At 39.0% G+C, this 17108-nt stretch overlaps 1 protein-coding gene across 10 annotated transcripts in view; it reads left to right on the top strand.

Moving 5' to 3' along the window:
* The window catches only part of MTA3 (metastasis associated 1 family member 3), a 244599-nt gene that overhangs the window by 187341 nt on the left and 40150 nt on the right, over positions 1–17108 (top strand). For 9 of the 10 annotated variants that reach the window (XM_066378406.1, XM_066378405.1, XM_066378401.1 and 6 more), the window contains exon 9: positions 8120–8308. The exons of the other annotated variant lie outside the window; for it this stretch is intronic. In XM_066378406.1, coding sequence (XP_066234503.1) covers positions 8120–8308 — 189 coding nt within the window. The remainder of the gene's footprint in view (positions 1–8119; positions 8309–17108) is intronic. 10 annotated transcript variants of the gene reach the window in all.

Raw genomic sequence — 17108 nt, 5'->3', positions numbered from 1 at the left:
GTCCATTCAAAAGAAACTGCTATGTGTGTCAGAAAGATGGAGCTAATAGGGACTCCTAGAAAACAATGTCATCCCCTGGTTTCCCTTGTAAAGTTGGTCATTGATTTCAACAGAATTATTCCCTAGGAATTCCACAGTGCATGTGCCTGGTGGGATGTTTATTTTGTACACATATTGATCATTACTGCATTCTTCTCTGGGCTGTGGAACAAATGTGGACTTTGGTGCTTTCACAACTCTTGGAGACTTGTGAGTCCGATCCATTCTTTCCATTTGATTTGTGTCACAGAGCAAGAACTAATCTTCCAAAAGCAAATGGGTACTTCATTGTTCAGTAACAAACACACTCTGTAAAGAACAGCCATTTAATCACTTGGGATTTTGGTCATAACCACTTATTAAGACTAAGAAATTACTTTAGTTCTTTGGAGTCTTATTAGATAATAGCTCATTATCAATTTTAAAAGTGCCTATAAGAAAAGCATTTTCATTCATCTAACATGAACAAAAGACTGAAAATCCACTCATGCTTTGAGTGGTTGGTATAATACCAGCTGAGAAAAACTCATTTAATTCTGTCACTTTTGGTTTCAGAGCACCTATTAATTATAAAAATTACTTCTACCTCCTAAGGAATCTCAGGAGCATAATTTGTGTAATTATTGATTTTGAATACCATTTAGTCTTTTTTAGTGTTGTTACTCATTGTAAATATAGGAGTTTTAAAAATAACCATTTATGAAAGTACATTGTTAATGGAAGGAATCCCTAAATGCTGTTGACCTTTCTTTTCATTTTCATAGGTCGTACATCCAGAAACAATAATCCTTTAGTTTCAGGGATGCTGTGGAAGAACATAAGAGTGTACACTGCAGCGACCCTGCCGCAGCTGTCCAGTGAGAAGGTTGGCTAGAGAAGTGAGGTTTAATTCTGGAGAGTGCGGAGCACAAGCAGAGCATAAACATTAATTCTAACATTTTAATAAACCCTGCTACAGAAACATGGGGAGAAATTCACTTGAAAGTTGAAGTTATTATTCCATGATTGTGACACATACAGCAAAAAACTATATATGAACAGTCTTAGCTGTGATTATAACTGGGAAATTGATAATGAAACCACTACTTGCTTTTATTTTTTGAAATCCAGTGAATTTTTTCTTGTTTTTTTTTTTAAATAGCAGTTGAAAGTCAGTATTGTATTAGTTTCAGGTGCATTGCATTGTGGTTAGATGTTTATATACTTTATGAAGTCATCCCCCTGTAAGTTTAGTACCCACCCAGCACCATACACAGTTATTACAATATTATTGACTATATTCCCTTTGCTGTACTTACATCCCCATGGCTATTCTGTAACAGCCAATTTGTTCTTCTTAATCCCTTCACCATTTTCACCCAGCCCCGTCACACCACCTCCCACCTATCAATCATCAGTTTGTTCTCTGTATTTGAGTCTTTTTCTGTTTTGTTCATTTATTTTGTTTTTTAGATTTCACATGTAAGTGAAATCTTATGGTACTCGTCTTTCTCTGACATTTCATTTAGCCTAATACTCGTTAGGTCTATCCATGCTGTCACAAAGGGTAAGATTTCTTCTTTTTTTACGGTGAGGAATATTCCATAGTGTAAAAGTACCACAGCTTATTTTTACTCCCTCATCTAGTGATGGACACTTGGGCTGCTTCCAAATCATGGCTATTGTAAATAACGCTGCAGTAAACATAGGGGTGCATATATTCTTTCAAATCAGTGTTTCAGGTTTCTTTAGATGTATTCCCAGAAGTGGAATCACTGGGTCATAAGGCAGTTCCATTTTTAATTTTTTGAGGTAATTCCATTCTTCTTTCCACAGTGGCTGCACCAATCTGCGTTCTCACCAACAGTGCACAAGGGTTCCCTTTTCTCCACATCCTTGCCAACACTTATTTATTGATTTATTTATGATAGCCATTCTAACAGGTGGTGAGGTGATATTGTGGTTTTAATTTTCATTTCTGTGATGATTAGTGGCATGTGTCTATTGACCATCTGTATGACTTCTTTGGAGAAGTGTTTATTTAGGTCCTTTGCCCATTTTTATGTTTTTGTTTTGTTTTGTTTTTTGTATTTTTTCTGAAGTTAGAAGTGAGGAGGCAGTCAGAATCCCGCATGCACCCAACTGGGATCCACCTGGCATATCCACCAGGGGGCGATGCTCTGCCTATCTGGGGCATTGATCCCTTGCTGCCGGAGCCATTCTAGTGCCTGAGGCGGAGGCCATGGAGCTGTCCTCAGTGCTCCAGCCAGTGTTGTTCCAATGGAGCCTTGGCTGCAGGAGGGGAAGAGAGAGATAGAGAGAAAGGAGAGAGGGAAGGGTGGAGAAGCAGTTGGGCACTTCTCCTGTTGGCCTGACTAGAAATTGAACCCGGGACTTCCACATGCCGTGCCAATGCTCTACTGCTAAGCCAACCGGCCAGGGCCCCTTTGCCCATTTTTAAATAGGATTTTTTTTTGGTGTTGAGTTTTATAAGTTCTTTATAAATTTTGGATAATAACCCCTTATCAGATGTATCACTAATGAATATGTTATCTAATTCAGTGAATTATCTTTTCATTTTGTTGATGATTTCCTTTGCTGTGCAAAAACTTTTTAGTTTGATGTAATCCCATTTGTTTATTTTTTCTTTTGTTTCCTTTACCTGAAGAGATATATCAGAAAAAATATTAGTAAGAGAAATGTCCAAGATTTTTATTGTCTATGTTTTCTTCTAGGATTTTTTAGGGTATCGAGTCTTACATTTAAGTCTTTAATCCACTTTGAGTTTATTTTTGTATATATATATATATATTTTTCATCTTTTTCAAGTGAGAGTAGGGGAGATAGAGAGACAGATTCCCTCATGCACGCCAACCAGGATCCACCTGGCAACCCCCATCTGGGACCGATGCTGTCCCCATCTGGGGCCATGCTCACAACTGAGCTATTTTTAGTGCCTGAAGTGGAGGTTTTTATGGAGCCATCCTCAGTACCCATGACTGTGAGAGGAAGAGAGAGAGAAAGAGACACAGAAAGGAGGGGAAGGAGTGGAGAAGCAGATGGTCACTTCTCTTGTGTGCCCTGACCAGGAATCAAATCTGGGACTTCCACATGCCAGGCCAGTGCTCTACCACTGAGTCAACCAGTCAGAGCCTATTTTTGTATATGGTTTAAGAAAGTACTCTAGTTTCATTTTTTTGCATACATCTGTCCAATTTTCCCAACATCATTTATTGAATAGACTGGTTTTTACCTCATTGTATGTTCTTGTCTCCTTATATAGAGATCCTAAAGAGTCCACCAAAAAAATTATTAGAACTGATAAATGAATTTGGTAAAGTAGCAGGATATAAACTTAATATTCAGAAATTGACTGCATTTTTATATACCAATAATGAATAATCAGGAAGAGAAATTAAGAAAACAATCCTGTTTATAACTGCATAAAAAACTAAAATTAAATACTTAAGAATAAATTTAATCAAGGAGGTAAAAGATCTGTACTTGGAAAATTATAAGACACTGATGACAGAAAATGAAGAAGATACAAATAAATGGAAGCATATACTGTGCTCATAGATAGGAAGAATTAACACTGTTAAAATGTCCATATTACCCATAGCAATCTATGGATTCAACACAATCCCTATCAATATACTAGTTTCACAGAACTAGAACAAATATTCCAAAAACTTATATGGAATCACAAAAGACCCCAGATAGCCACAGCAGTCTTGAGAAAGAAGAATAAAGTAGGAGAAATTTTACTCCTCAATTATCAAGCTATACTACAAGGCCAGAGTAATCAAAACATCATGGTACTAGCATAAAAACAGACATATAGATCAATGGAACAGAATAAAGAGCCCAGAAATAAACCCACGCCTATATGGTCAATTAATATTTGGTAAGTACTATGTCATCTGCAAATAATGACATTATACTCCTTCCTTTCCAATTTGAGTGACTTTTGTTTCTTTTTCTGGTCTGCTGTGGTTAAGACTTCCAATCTTAATGTCTGGTTTTGGAATATAAAGTGAGCTTGGGAATCTTCTCAATTCAATCCAATACTGTGTTGAATAAAGTGGTGAAAATGAACATTCTGGTCTTGTTCCTGATCTTAAGGAAAATGCTTTTAGTTTTCTCCATTGACTACATTGTTAGCTGTGTATCTGTCATATACGGCCTGTATTATGTTGAGATATGTTCCCTCTAATCCCATCTTCCTTAGAATTTTTATCATGAATGGATACTAGGTTTTGTCATATGCTTTCTCTGCATCTGTTGATATGGTTATATCATTTTTGTCCTTCATTTTGTTTACGTGATGTATCATGTTAATTGATTTGCAGATATTGAACAAACCTGCATCCTAGGAATAAATCTCACTTGATCATAGTATATGATCTTTGTAATGTATTGCTGTATTTGGTTTGCTAATATTGTATTGAAGATTTTTGCATTTATGTTCATCCAGGGATATTGACCTATAATTTTCTTAGTTTATAATGCCTTTGTCTGGTTTTGGAATATAAAGTGAGCTTGGGAATCTTCTTCTCTTAAATTTTTTAGAATAGTTTGAGAAGAATAGATGTTAATTCTTCTTTGATGATTGGTAAAATTAACCTGAGAGGCCATATGGTCCAATACTTTATTTGTAGGGAGTTTCTTTTTATTACAGATACGATTTTGTTAGTAGTTATTGGTCTGCTCAGGTTTTTTACTTCTTGACTCAGTCTTGGAACATTCTGTGTTTTTAGTAATTGATCCACATCTTCCATATTGTCTAATTTGTTGGCATATAATTGTTCTTTTTTTATTAAGTGAGAGGTGGGTAAGTAGACAGTCTCCTGTATGTGCCTCAACCGGGATCCACCCAGCAAGCCCCCACTGGGTGATGCTCTGCCCATTTGGAGCTGCTGCTCTGTTGCTTGGCAACTGAGCTATTTTAGAATCTGAGGCGAGGCCTGGGGCCATCCTCAGCACCCAGGGCCAACTTGCTTGAACCATTGAGCCATGGCTGCAAGAAGGAGGGACTGTGTTGAATCCGATGGTAACCTCTTCTGTGTGCCCTGAGTGGGAATCGAACCTGGGACATCCACATGCCAGGCTGATGTTCTACCACTGAGCCAAACGGCCAGGGCCAGCATACAATTGATGGTATTTTCTTATTATCCTTTGTATTTCTGTGGTGTTAGTTGTTCCTTCTCTTTCATTTCTAATTTTATTTGGATCCTCTCTTTTTTTTTAATCTGGTTAACGGTTTTTCAATTTTGCTATCTTTTCATCATACCAACTCTTGGTTTCATTGATTTTTTTGTATTATATTTTAGACCTGTATTTCATTTATTTCCACTCTGATCTTTATTGTTACCTTCGTTCTACTCACTTTGGGCTTTGTTTGTTTTTCTTTTTCTAGTTTCTTTAGGTGTAAGTTTAGATCATTTGAGTCCAATGGTTTATTTTAAGTGAGGTGTTAACCCTTGTTAAAGCAATTAGTCACTATACCTAAGCATGTCTACATGTCCTAAATCCTGCCTTTAGCTCTGTCAAAAAATTTATATTCTATACTCTTATATTTTAATGTGTCACAGTATAAATATATTTTTCATGTATACTTTTGCTAGTAATTTTTCTTTAAACAGATGTTAGTTGATAATTCTGCTCTTATACCAGGAAATAAGTGTCTACCGTATACTTAGTGATAACTTAGGAACTAAGTTTCTTTTTTTGTTTTTGGGGGGGGTTTTTTTGTTTGTTTGTTTGTTTTTGTTTTTTTACAGAGACAGAGAGAGTCAGAGAGAGGGATAGGGACAGACAGGAACGGAGAGAGATGAGAAGCATCAATCATTAGTTTTTCGTTGCGACACCTTAGTTGTTCATTGATTGCTTTCTCATATGTGCCTTGACCGTGGGGCTACAGCAGACCGAGTAACCCCTTGCTCGAGCCAGTGACCTTGGGTCCAAGCCGGTGAACTCTTTTGCTCAAACTGGATGAGCCCGCGCTCAAGCTGGAGACCTCGGGGTGCCAAACCTGGGTCCTCCGCATCCCAGTCCAACGCTCTATTCACTGTGCCACCGCCTGGTCAGGCAGGAACTAAGTTGTGTGTTTTTTTTTGTTGTTGTTGTTTTTAAAAAACTTAGTCTTTTTTTTTTTTTAAGATTTTATTTATTCATTTTAGAGAAGAGGGGAGAGAGGGAGGGGAGGAGCAGGAAGCATCAACTCCCTTATGTGCCTTGACTGGGCAAGCCCAGGGTTTCGAACCGGCGACCTCAGCATTCCAGGTCGATGCTTTATCTACTGCACCACCATAGGTCAGGCAGGAACTAAGTTTTTTAAGATTTGTCACGTAGATGTGACACCTCCTCATTTGTGAAGTGTTTAATATATATCAGAAGATACTTTGTGGAAAAAAGGGGGTGCAAGTTTTGGCTTTCATATGTTAGAAAGTTCAAACAGAACTAGTTCTTAACTTGGCAAAGATTTGATCACCTTGTTGGCGAGATTTGTACCACATCTACGTGCTTTTCCAGAGACAGAGCTAATCATTCTGTTTTATCAGGCAATTTTCCTGCTACAAATACAAATGTACGCATATGTTATGGATAAATCTCTTTCTCTCCAGTAGAAAAGCCATCAAGTTTTTCAAAATTTTAAGTTTTAAAGTTTTTGGAACCTTTTATTCTTTGCTTCTGATGCGAAGGAAATGCTAGACCCAAGGTACTTGTGCAAAAAGCTGGTTATATCATCGTAACCTATCTTTTCTCCTTTCAGATTATCGCTTTCCCTTGAAATATAGGAAACTCCCACAAACCTAGCTGTTTCAAGCATGTTTGGTCCTCTATTCTTTTTTTTTTTTTTTTTAAGACAGAGAGTCAGAGTGAGGGATAGACAGGGACAGACAGACAGGAACGGAGAGATGAGAAGCATCAGTCATTAGTTTTTTGTTGCGACACCTTAGCTGTTCATTGATTGCTTTCTCATATGTGCCTTGCTTGAGCCGGCGACCTTGGGTCCAAGCTGGTGAGCTTTGCTCAAACCAGATGAGCCCGCGCTCAAGCTGGAGACCTCGGGGTCTCGAACCTGGGTCCTCCGCATCCCAGTCTGACGCTCTATCCACTGCGCCACCTCCTGGTCAGGCTCTTTTTTTTTTTAAAGTGAGAGGTGGGAGATAGAGGGACAGACTTCCACATGCCCCCTGACTGGGATATGCCTAGCAGCCCCCATCTGGGGCTAATGCTTTGCCCATCTGGGGCTCTGCTCGCAGCTGAGCTATTTTTAGCTCCTGAGGCGAAGGCTCCGCAGAGCCATCCTCAGTGCCCCAGTTCATGTGCTCGGACCAATTGAGCCATGGCTGCAGGAAGAGGAGAGAGAAAGAGAGAGAGAGGAGAGGGAGGAGTGGAGAAGCAGATGGTTGCTTCTCCTGTGTGCCCTGACCAGGAATCAAACCCAGGACATCCACATGCCAGGTCAGCACTCTACCACTGAGCCAACTGGCCAGGGCCTGGTCCTCTATTCTTGATCTTAAAAAAATCAACCATGTTAACTGTTTAACATGGATAGGTAATGTGTTTTGTTTATTTTTCATAGCTGTGTTATTTTGTCATTCTTAGTTCTATTGATTTATTTCCATTTCTCCCTTGTTAGTACATCATTCTCTTAATCCATCCTGAGAATTATTTTTATCACTCTGATAAATAATCTATTTTTCCCTTATTCAGGAAGGCTGTGTTAGCCTTGTATAGTAGCTGAAGTGACTTTGGCCTTTTTAATAGACAACATTATGAAACTTACTGAGTTCCCAATTTAATGCATGGAGATCCTGGATCTTTATGGTTAAGTTGCTATAACAAATGGAAGCATTTTTTAAAATGCACACCTTAAGGAGGCCCAAATGAACATTTTCTTAAAGCAGTAAATAACATTTTAAATAATTATTAATAATCTATTCAAATTTTTTTAATTTTTGAAAAAAATAAATGCTACGTAAGTATATTATTGTTTAATTCAGTGCATCATGCACTTTAGTATTTCTGTTCTTCATTAATCTGGGAAGTTTGCATTTATGGCTGATCTTTTGTCTCCATTTGTTTTCTTTAGTTTCATGCTATGGATACACTGTATAGACACAGCTATGATTTGAGCAGTGCAATTAGTGTCTTAGTGCCACTTGGAGGACCTGTTTTATGTAGAGATGAAATGGAAGAATGGTCAGCCTCTGAAGCTAGTTTATTTGAAGAGGCACTGGAAAAATATGGCAAAGACTTCAATGATATACGTCAAGACTTTGTAAGTAGAAAATTGTGAATAATATAAAATGTTGAGGTGGGAATATCTTATTTGTTTTAGAAATCTGGTAAACCTAAAAGCATTTATTTAGCAAGTTTGTGACTTAGTAATTTTTCTCTGCTTAATATAGAATGAAGGCCAGTATTATAAAGGGAAAAATTAGTAATTGTGAGTAAGACCCAGGGCCAGGTAACCCTGAGTTCTTGCTGTAAACCTTGGCTGTATGAATTCATCATCTTAACCTCTGATTTCTAAGTTTAAAATATGGACAGAGTATCTAACCGTTTGCACTAAATATGGTGATTCCTGCTTCTTAAGTTTGTTTCCCTCATTTAGACCTTCAATATTTTTCTAGTTTTCTGACTAATTTGATATAGACTTTTTAATGTGGAAATTACCTGTAAAGCAGAATAGAAGAATTTGGTTTATAGGTTTTCAATCTTTGACTCCTCTTAATGATATGCAGTATCTTATTTGTCTTTTAAATACTAGATAATCTTTCCTGCTGTTATGTACTTCCTTTTGTCTTTGTATTTGTGGAATTGCTATCTTTAATTTAATTAAGTATACAATCTCTTTGAAATGGAGAAATTTCCATTTGAAAAGGCCATAAATAGATTTCCAGAGCAGTCATTCTTTTTAAAAAAATTATGACAATAGACTCTTTATAGAGTGGGAAGTATTTAATATGAACTAATAATATCTTGCCTTTTATGTTGTTGAATTTTTGTTTGAATTATTTCTGAAACAAAATTATTGCTTATTAATATGGATACATTGAATTCCAAACATGATAATTAAAGCTGTTAGTGTCACTGACATTTGTTCTTTTGGCAAAACTTCACTCATACCCAGATTGTTATATGTCGTGATTTCAATTTATAGGATGTGCAGGTGAGAATTTAAAATGCATTGGTGGCATTTAGCTTCATTACACCAGTGCAATGTTATTAATATAGCAGTTATTAATAAATATAGCTATACCACTAAATAGAAACCATAAAAACAAAATCCCCTAAAGAACAAATCTGCAGGTCTGACAAAGGAATGGAAGATGAGAAACACTAAAACGAAACTACTTTCCCTGCACTGAGTGTGACATGCTCATTTTTTGTTATAGTAATCCTCCTGGACTCATTTCAATTCAGCAAATGTCTGTTGAGCATCTGCAAAATGCCAGGCCTTCAGGTAGGCACTAGGCACACAACAGAAACTTAACATGACTTCAGGGAATGAGGTTATTGTCAAAATCAAGAGACTGAAACACATACACACAACTAAAACAAAATGTAGTTATTTCTGTCGGCGTGAACAAGTGTTGTGGGGTATTGGGAGGGAAACTATCAGTTGTGCCAGTCAGATCAGAAATGACTCACAGAGTTAACTGGCATTTTAGCTGGATCACTAATGGTAAAGGCAGAAAATCGCAAATTGAAAAGTATGCATGAGGTGTGAAATTTGCGGACAGCACTCCCAGACATCTAACACAGGACTAGGAAGTAACTCTCTGAAGAGTAGGTTGGTGCAATATAGTCAGGCACAGAGGCTGACATTGATATGAGTTTGAATAACTGTATGAAAATGAGTATACCAGTAATAATGCTGTTAGATGGTTTTACCTTTACGGTAACAGTTTGCTATTATCCTTTTAAAGCCTGTGGGATGGATCTGTAGTAATGTCCCCTCATATTCTCGATGCTGATAATTTAGATCTTCTTTCTTTTTTCCTTATTAGTCTGGCCTAGGGGTGTCTCAATTTTATTGCGCTTTGCAAAGAACCAATTTTGGTTTGATTGACTTCTATTTCATTAATTTCTGCTTTTGTGTTTATTATTTCCTTCCTTCAGCTTGCTTTGGGCTACTGAGCTTTGTTCTCTTCTAGTGTCTTTGTAAGGTTGAAGCTTAGGTCATTTTTTGGAAACATTTCTTCTAAAGCAGTCATTTATTGGTAGCATGTTTAGCTAACAATGATTTCAGCTTTGCCTTAAAAAGATATTTTATTTTTGGAGAATTCTTTTTGTTTTCTCTTTTAATACTCTCAAGATGCTTATTTGGCTTACGCAATTTCTGATAAGAATGTTCCTATGTAAGTCAATGTTTCTTTTTCTTTTTGTTCATGATAACTCTTGACTCTTGGTTTTAGCAGTTTCACTACTATATTGTGCCTGAGTGTGTTTTCCTTTGTAATTGTTCTACTTAGTTTCCTAGAGCTGAGCTTTCCTGTTTGTGTATTAGTTTGGATAATTTGTATTGATTTATCTGCTAGTACACTAATTCTTTTCTCTGCTATATCCAATACTGATAAACTTGTTAAAGGAATTCTTCAAATGTGATAGCATGTTTTATTCTAACATTTATATTTTATTCTTTTTTATGCTTTCTCTTTGTATTTAAATTCCGTCACTTTGTGTTATCCCCCTTTTCATCTAGATCTTTCAATATATTAGTCACAGTTTGATATCTGATATTTTCAATATTTGGGTCATAGTGGAGTCTGTCTCTGTTGCCTGATATATTTCTTGAAAATGGAACATTTATTTCCATACTATTTTTAATGTCTTATAATAAATAAGTGTTTTATATATTTTGGATGTGGAACATCCCGTGTAAACAACAACATAGGGCCCTGGCTGGTTGGCTCAGTGGTAGAGCGTTGGCCTAGTGTGTGGATGCCCTGGGTTCGATTTCCAGTCAGGGCACACAGGAGAGGCGCCCATCTGCTTCTCCACCCCTCCTCCTTTTGCTTCTCTTTCTCTCTCTCTCTCTCTCTCTCTCTCTCTGCCTCCCCTCCTCCCCTCCTCCCCATCCTGCAGCCCATCCTGCTGCCATGGTTCATTGGAGTGAGTTGGCCCTGGGTGTTGAGGAGGTCTCCATGGCCTCACCTCAGGTGCTAAAAACAGCTCAGTTGTTGAGCAATGGATGAACACCCCAGATGGGCAAAGCATCGCCCCCTAATGGGTTTGCTGGGTGGATCCTGGTCGGGGCACACGCAGGAGTTTGTTTCTGCCTCTCCTCTACTCACTGAATAAAAAAATAACAATGACATAGACTGAGTTAGGCAATATTTGTATTCTGAAATGAGCATGCCTCTTTTCCTTCTAGGTCATAGTTGTGGGAGATTGAGTTGTTGGGCTGGGTTTGGATTTTTGTTGTTGTTGTTTTGTAGTTACCTTCAGTGCATCATTGTACAAGGCCTAAACTTTCATTTACTGCCTTGAAATTTTTCAGCCTCATGGGACCCCAGAAGCTTAATGATGGGTTCCCCATTTTTGCCAGATATGCTCCTTACCCAGCAGGAAAATCTCCCCACCTGACTAGTTCCCCTAATGTCTCACCCAGTTTGCAACTTAGTGGGTTTCACTTCCCTGCCAGCCTGGAGAGTTATTCAGATAAGCTGATCACATCCTGCATGGAAATCTTCTTCAGGAACCGGGCATACTTGCCCTCTTGTTACACAAAGCCTCACTTCCACAACCTCTCCTGGCTCATTATTCCCAAGTGTGACTCTACATGGTGTCCTTTCCCCGGAGCTGTGAATATGTCACTAATAAACTGCTGCCGACCATATCTGTTTTGCCTTGGGTGTTATATGCTGTATGTCTGGCCCTCTTTTACTGTTTTAAGGGGTGTGTCCCTCACTAAGGGGGTGAATAGGAGGTGTTCTGAACACCACAGACTTGTGAATAGGAGGTGTTCTGAACACTACAGACTTCATATTCTTTTTTTTTTTTTTTGTATTTTTCTGAAGCTGGAAACGGGGAGAGAGTCAGACAGACTCCCGCATGCACCCGACCGGGATCCACCCGGCACGCCCACCAGGGGGCGATGCTCTGGCCCTCCGGGGCGTCGCTCTGCCGGGACCAGAGCCACTCTAGCACCTGGGGCAGAGGCCAAGGAGCCATCCCCAGCGCCCGGGCCATCTTTGCTCCAATGGAGACTCGGCTGCGGGAGGGGAAGAGAGAGACAGAGAGGAAGGAGAGGGGGAGGGGTGGAGAAGCAGATGGGCGCCTCTCCTGTGTGCCCTGGCCGGGAATCAAACCCGGGACTTCTGCACGCCAGGCCGACGGTCTACCACTGAGCCAACCGGCCAGGGCCCCCAGACTTCATATTCTTACCTGTGCTTGATATGGGGCCTGGCATACCGAGGGTTTTTTCAGTGTTCCTGTCCGGACCTCAGCTGGTCCTGCACTGCAGAGCCTCTCTTCACATTGCTGCCCCTCTCCTTGTTACTGCCTGCGAGCAGTAGCGGGTGACATGGTGTGGGCGTAGACAGTCTGTCTGTTGTCCTGTTGAAGCCCAGTCTTAGGCAGGCTTTGTGTGCCCGAGTATCAGTGTCAGTGCTCCTACAGCTCCTTTGTAGCAACCAGTCTATGCCCTGTGTTGCATTTTACTGGCGGAGTTGGTGGGTGGGCACAACTACCTGCCCACTCCAGTGGCAGATGGCTTTGCTTTTTGTGAAGGAAGAGTGAAGCAAGGGGTTTTCTTGCCCCAGGCCCCCATTGGCAGCGGATGACAATTCACACACCCACATCACCACCAACAGGGGTTTTCTGAGGTCTCTGCCTCATTCCTGTCCTTGCTGCTGAGCTCCTGACTGGCAGGGGTGTGCGGGTTCCCTCTGAGCACTGCTTCATGTAGCACCACCTTGCAAAGTTTGATAGGGTGTGTTTTCGTTTTCGTTCCTTCAAAGTATTTTTCATTTTTTATTATGATTTCTTTTTTGACCCATGCGTTATTTAGAAGTTTTATATCATTTGATTTTTTTTATATGTTTCTGTTACTATATTCTAGTTTCTGTTGTGATCAGAAAACATACTCTATATAAACCAAATTTTACATTTTTGATACTTGATTGATTCTGACCCAGTATATAGTTTGTCATGGTGAATGTTTCATGTGTTATTGGAAAGAATAGATATTTTGATAGGTGGAATGTTCAAAATATATATATATATATATGCTATATATATAGTCAAGTTTATTGATAGTGTTGTTCAAGTCTTCTGAAGGCGTACTGATTTTCTGTCTACTTGTTTTTTTACTTATTGAGAGAGCAGTATTAAAAGTCTCTAGCTATAATTTTGGATTTTCCTGTTATTCCTTTCAATTATAATTAGGTTTTTGCTTTAATCATGTTGAAATTCTGTTATTAGGTACATGCACGTTTAGGATTATTATGTTCTCATGGTGAATTGATTTTTATCTTTAAATCTTGCTTTATTTATGGTAGTATTATTTGTAGTGAAGTCTACTTTATCCTATAAATATAATTAAGCTTTATATTTTTACATGATATATCTTTTCATCTTTTTATTTTTGTTTATGTCCAAAGTGGGCTTTTTGTGTACAGAGTGCAGTTGGATTTTTTAACTAAACAGCCTGACAAACCCTGCCTTTTAGTTGTAGTGTTTAGATCACTTACCTCTAATATAATTATCAGTAATATAATTAACAGTTTAAATCTGTCATCTGAGCATTAATTTTCCATATGTACCATTGTGTTTTGTCCTTTCCTCCTTTTTGGTTAATTTTTTATGATTCCCATTGTATCTACTAGTGGCTTACTAATTAAACTTTTGTTTAATTTGTTTAGTGGTTTGCAATATGCATCTTTAACATACCACAGTCTACCTTTCCATCAAATACCACTTAGATCACATAGATGGCCAGAACCATGTAACAATGCACTTCCAGTTCCTCCTTCCCTCGTTGTGCTTTTGTTGCCATACAGTTTGTGATTACTATTTTTTGCTTAGACAATTAATAATATTTTAAATAAATTTTTAAAAATTGTTTTCATAAATATAAAATATATTTACTTATCATGATTTATTTTAAAACTTTATTTACCATTCCTGCCCCTCTTCATTTCTTTATGTGGAGTCCAACTCTCAGCATCACCAGCAGGAGCTCTCTCAGGCCTCCTGTGCTGGCCCAGTTCTGTCTGATGAACACTTCAGTGGAGATCTGTGGCCAGTGTGTGTGGATTCCCCTGATGTCTCGAGCTTCCTTGTGTTAAACAGCTCTCCTAGCCCACTGTTGTTGACCTTTAATTATTTGGTAAATTTTTTGTTATTTTTGTTTGTTAGTTTTTTAGATTTTTAAAATTTTATTTATTTTAGCTTGATCAGGCAGTGGCGCAGTGGACAGAGCATTGGACTGGGATGCAGAGGACCCAGGTTTGAAATCTCGAGGTCACTGGCTTGAGAGTGGGCTCATCTGGCTTGAGCATGGGTTCACCAGCTTGAGCACAGGGTTGCTGGCTTGAGCATAGGATCATAGACATGACCCCATGGTCGCTGGCTTGAGCCCAAACGTTGCTGGCTGGAAGCCCAATGTCACTGGCTTGAGCAAGGGGTCACTCACTCAGTTGTAGCCCCCTAGTCAAGGCATATATGAGAAAGCAATCAATGGACAACTAAGGAGCTGCAACGAAGAATTGATGCTTCTCATCTCTTCCCTTTCTGTCTGTTGCAATATGCATCTTTAACATACCACAGTCTACCTGTCTCTGTCACACACAAAAAAATTACTCATTTTAGAGAGAGGGGGGAGAGAGAGAGAATAAGAAAGAGAAAGAGGGGGGAACAGAAAGCATCAACTCCCATATGTCCTTTAACCAGGCAAACCCAGTGTTTGGAACTGGCGACCTCAGCGTTCCAGGTTAACACTTCATCCACTGCGTCACCACAGGTCAGGCATGTTGTTTTCTTCTTAATTTTTATTGGTCACCCTTTTCTTTTATGCTCTGCCAAAGTAAAAATAGTTCATGAGCCCTGACTCACCTCAGAGTCACTTTGGAGTTCAGTTATTGTCTTGTAACCTTAGCTCTTAGATGGACCCATGAATTGTTAGGGTTTTATGGATTATCTGTTTTCTCCCAATTTTTAGGGTAGATATGACATTCTCTTGTCGAATTCTGTGTCCTAAACAGAAATAGGACCTGAAATATGTGAAGTAACCTAAACAGTTCAAAGTTCAAAACAGCCAGGTATTTCTTCCCTCATGCAATGAAGTCAGTTGCAGCAGAAACCCCTTTTAGCAATGGTATTTCCTAGCTGTCGAATCATTAGACTTTAGTTGCAGATAAAATTACAGGAGCTGTTTTGAACAGAATGGGATATCATTTTGGCAACTGAGTGTAAAACCATTGGTATTGGTAGAATTGGAGAAGCAGACCCCAGGCTAGCTCCAGAACAATCCCCCAGAAATGGCCCGCTAGTGAGCTCCCATCTTTGCCCTTACAGAAATGGAAACGGAGAAGCTGCTGGGTTAACTTCTGCTCCTGGATCACACTACTTTGACCTTGATGTTGGGTCAGGAAGCCTCTGGCAGAGCTTTGTTTCTATAGCCATTTCGTGCTTCCCTGCTCTGCTGTGGCAAAATGCATGCCTTATGATGCACTATCCTCTCTTAACTCTGCATAGTTCACTTCTGTACTTCAGTCTTTTACACATACATCTGGTGGGAAGAAATAAATCGCAAGGGAGTCTTGGAAACATAATGTTTGGATTTTTAATCTTTGCATTAGAAATTAGGAAAGTGAACTAGAAGGAAGTTGGAAAGGACCATGAGCAGATCATAATTGAAGATGACAGAATCCATTTGAGTGAGCTAGTTTAAGGAGAAAGAAATTTATTACAGAATGTTGGAAGGCTCACAGAACCTCCAGAAGTTTGCAGGAATCCAAGTTTGGATGCTTTACAGCCAAGACTTGTGAAGCCAAGAGCAATAGCAAACACCACAGTGGTGCTGTTCTAGCAGAAACCCCACTACAAAAACTGCTGCCTCTGCTACCGGTAATGCTTGATTTCTGCTCCACTTTGACTCTGTCATTAAATGCCACATCTCTAGGGTCTATTCCTCGAATGCTTCATTTCTTACCAATTTTTATTTTGGGGTGCTTTTGATTATGGGTGAGAGAAACTCAACCTCACCTAATTTAGAATAAAGAATAAATGTATGGGTTATATTAGAGTTCTTAGTTGCTAACTACAGAATTTATTATATCTAATATAAGCAAAAAGGATCCAATATGGGTTCTCATAGAATCTCTGGAAAGACCAGAGAACCAGGTTTGGATGCTGTGTTTTCAGGAACAGTGGAAACACCCATGCCCTCTGCTGCTCAGCATCCATGATTCCAAGCCTCAGCCGCAGAAAGGACAACAGAGATGGCCCAGAAGAACATAATAGTTCAATCATTGATCTTGCTAAACTATCCATTGTCCCTGCATGCAGCCTCATTTTGATGCTCATTTCTATACCTAAATGTCACTTAGGTTCATCAGCCTGGCTCACCTATAACCTAGCCCATTAGTCTGCACAATAGTATTTGGGGAAAATACAGTTTAGAGCAGCGGTTCTCAACCTGTGGGTCGCGACCCTGGCGGGGGTCGAACGACCAAAACACAGGGGTTGCCTAAAGCCATTGGAAAATACATATTTTATTTAAAAATGTATTGTATACATATTTTATTCAAAAATGTATTGTATACATATTTTATTTAAAAATGTATTGTATAATAAATATGTATTTTCCGATGACTTTAGGCAACCCCTGTGTTTTGGTCATTCGACCCCCTCCGGGGTCGCGACCCACAGGTTGAGAACCACTGCAATAGAGCTTTAAAGAAGATAACCTAGAAGTGGTTTGGAAGTAGATGTATAGTATCTGCTACTTCCTTGGTGACTCAACATCAATCCTTGCTTTTTCTGTACTTCCATACATCAGCTTTTTTTTGGGGGGGGGTGACAGAGAGAGAGAGGAACAGATAGGGACAGACAGGGAGGGAGAAAGA

Source organism: Saccopteryx leptura, chromosome 3 (assembly GCF_036850995.1).
Source record: "Saccopteryx leptura isolate mSacLep1 chromosome 3, mSacLep1_pri_phased_curated, whole genome shotgun sequence".
In the NCBI taxonomy this organism is placed as follows: domain Eukaryota; kingdom Metazoa; phylum Chordata; class Mammalia; order Chiroptera; family Emballonuridae; genus Saccopteryx; species Saccopteryx leptura.
Note: the sequence above shows the minus strand (reverse complement) of the source record. Positions and strands in the feature narration are given on the sequence as shown.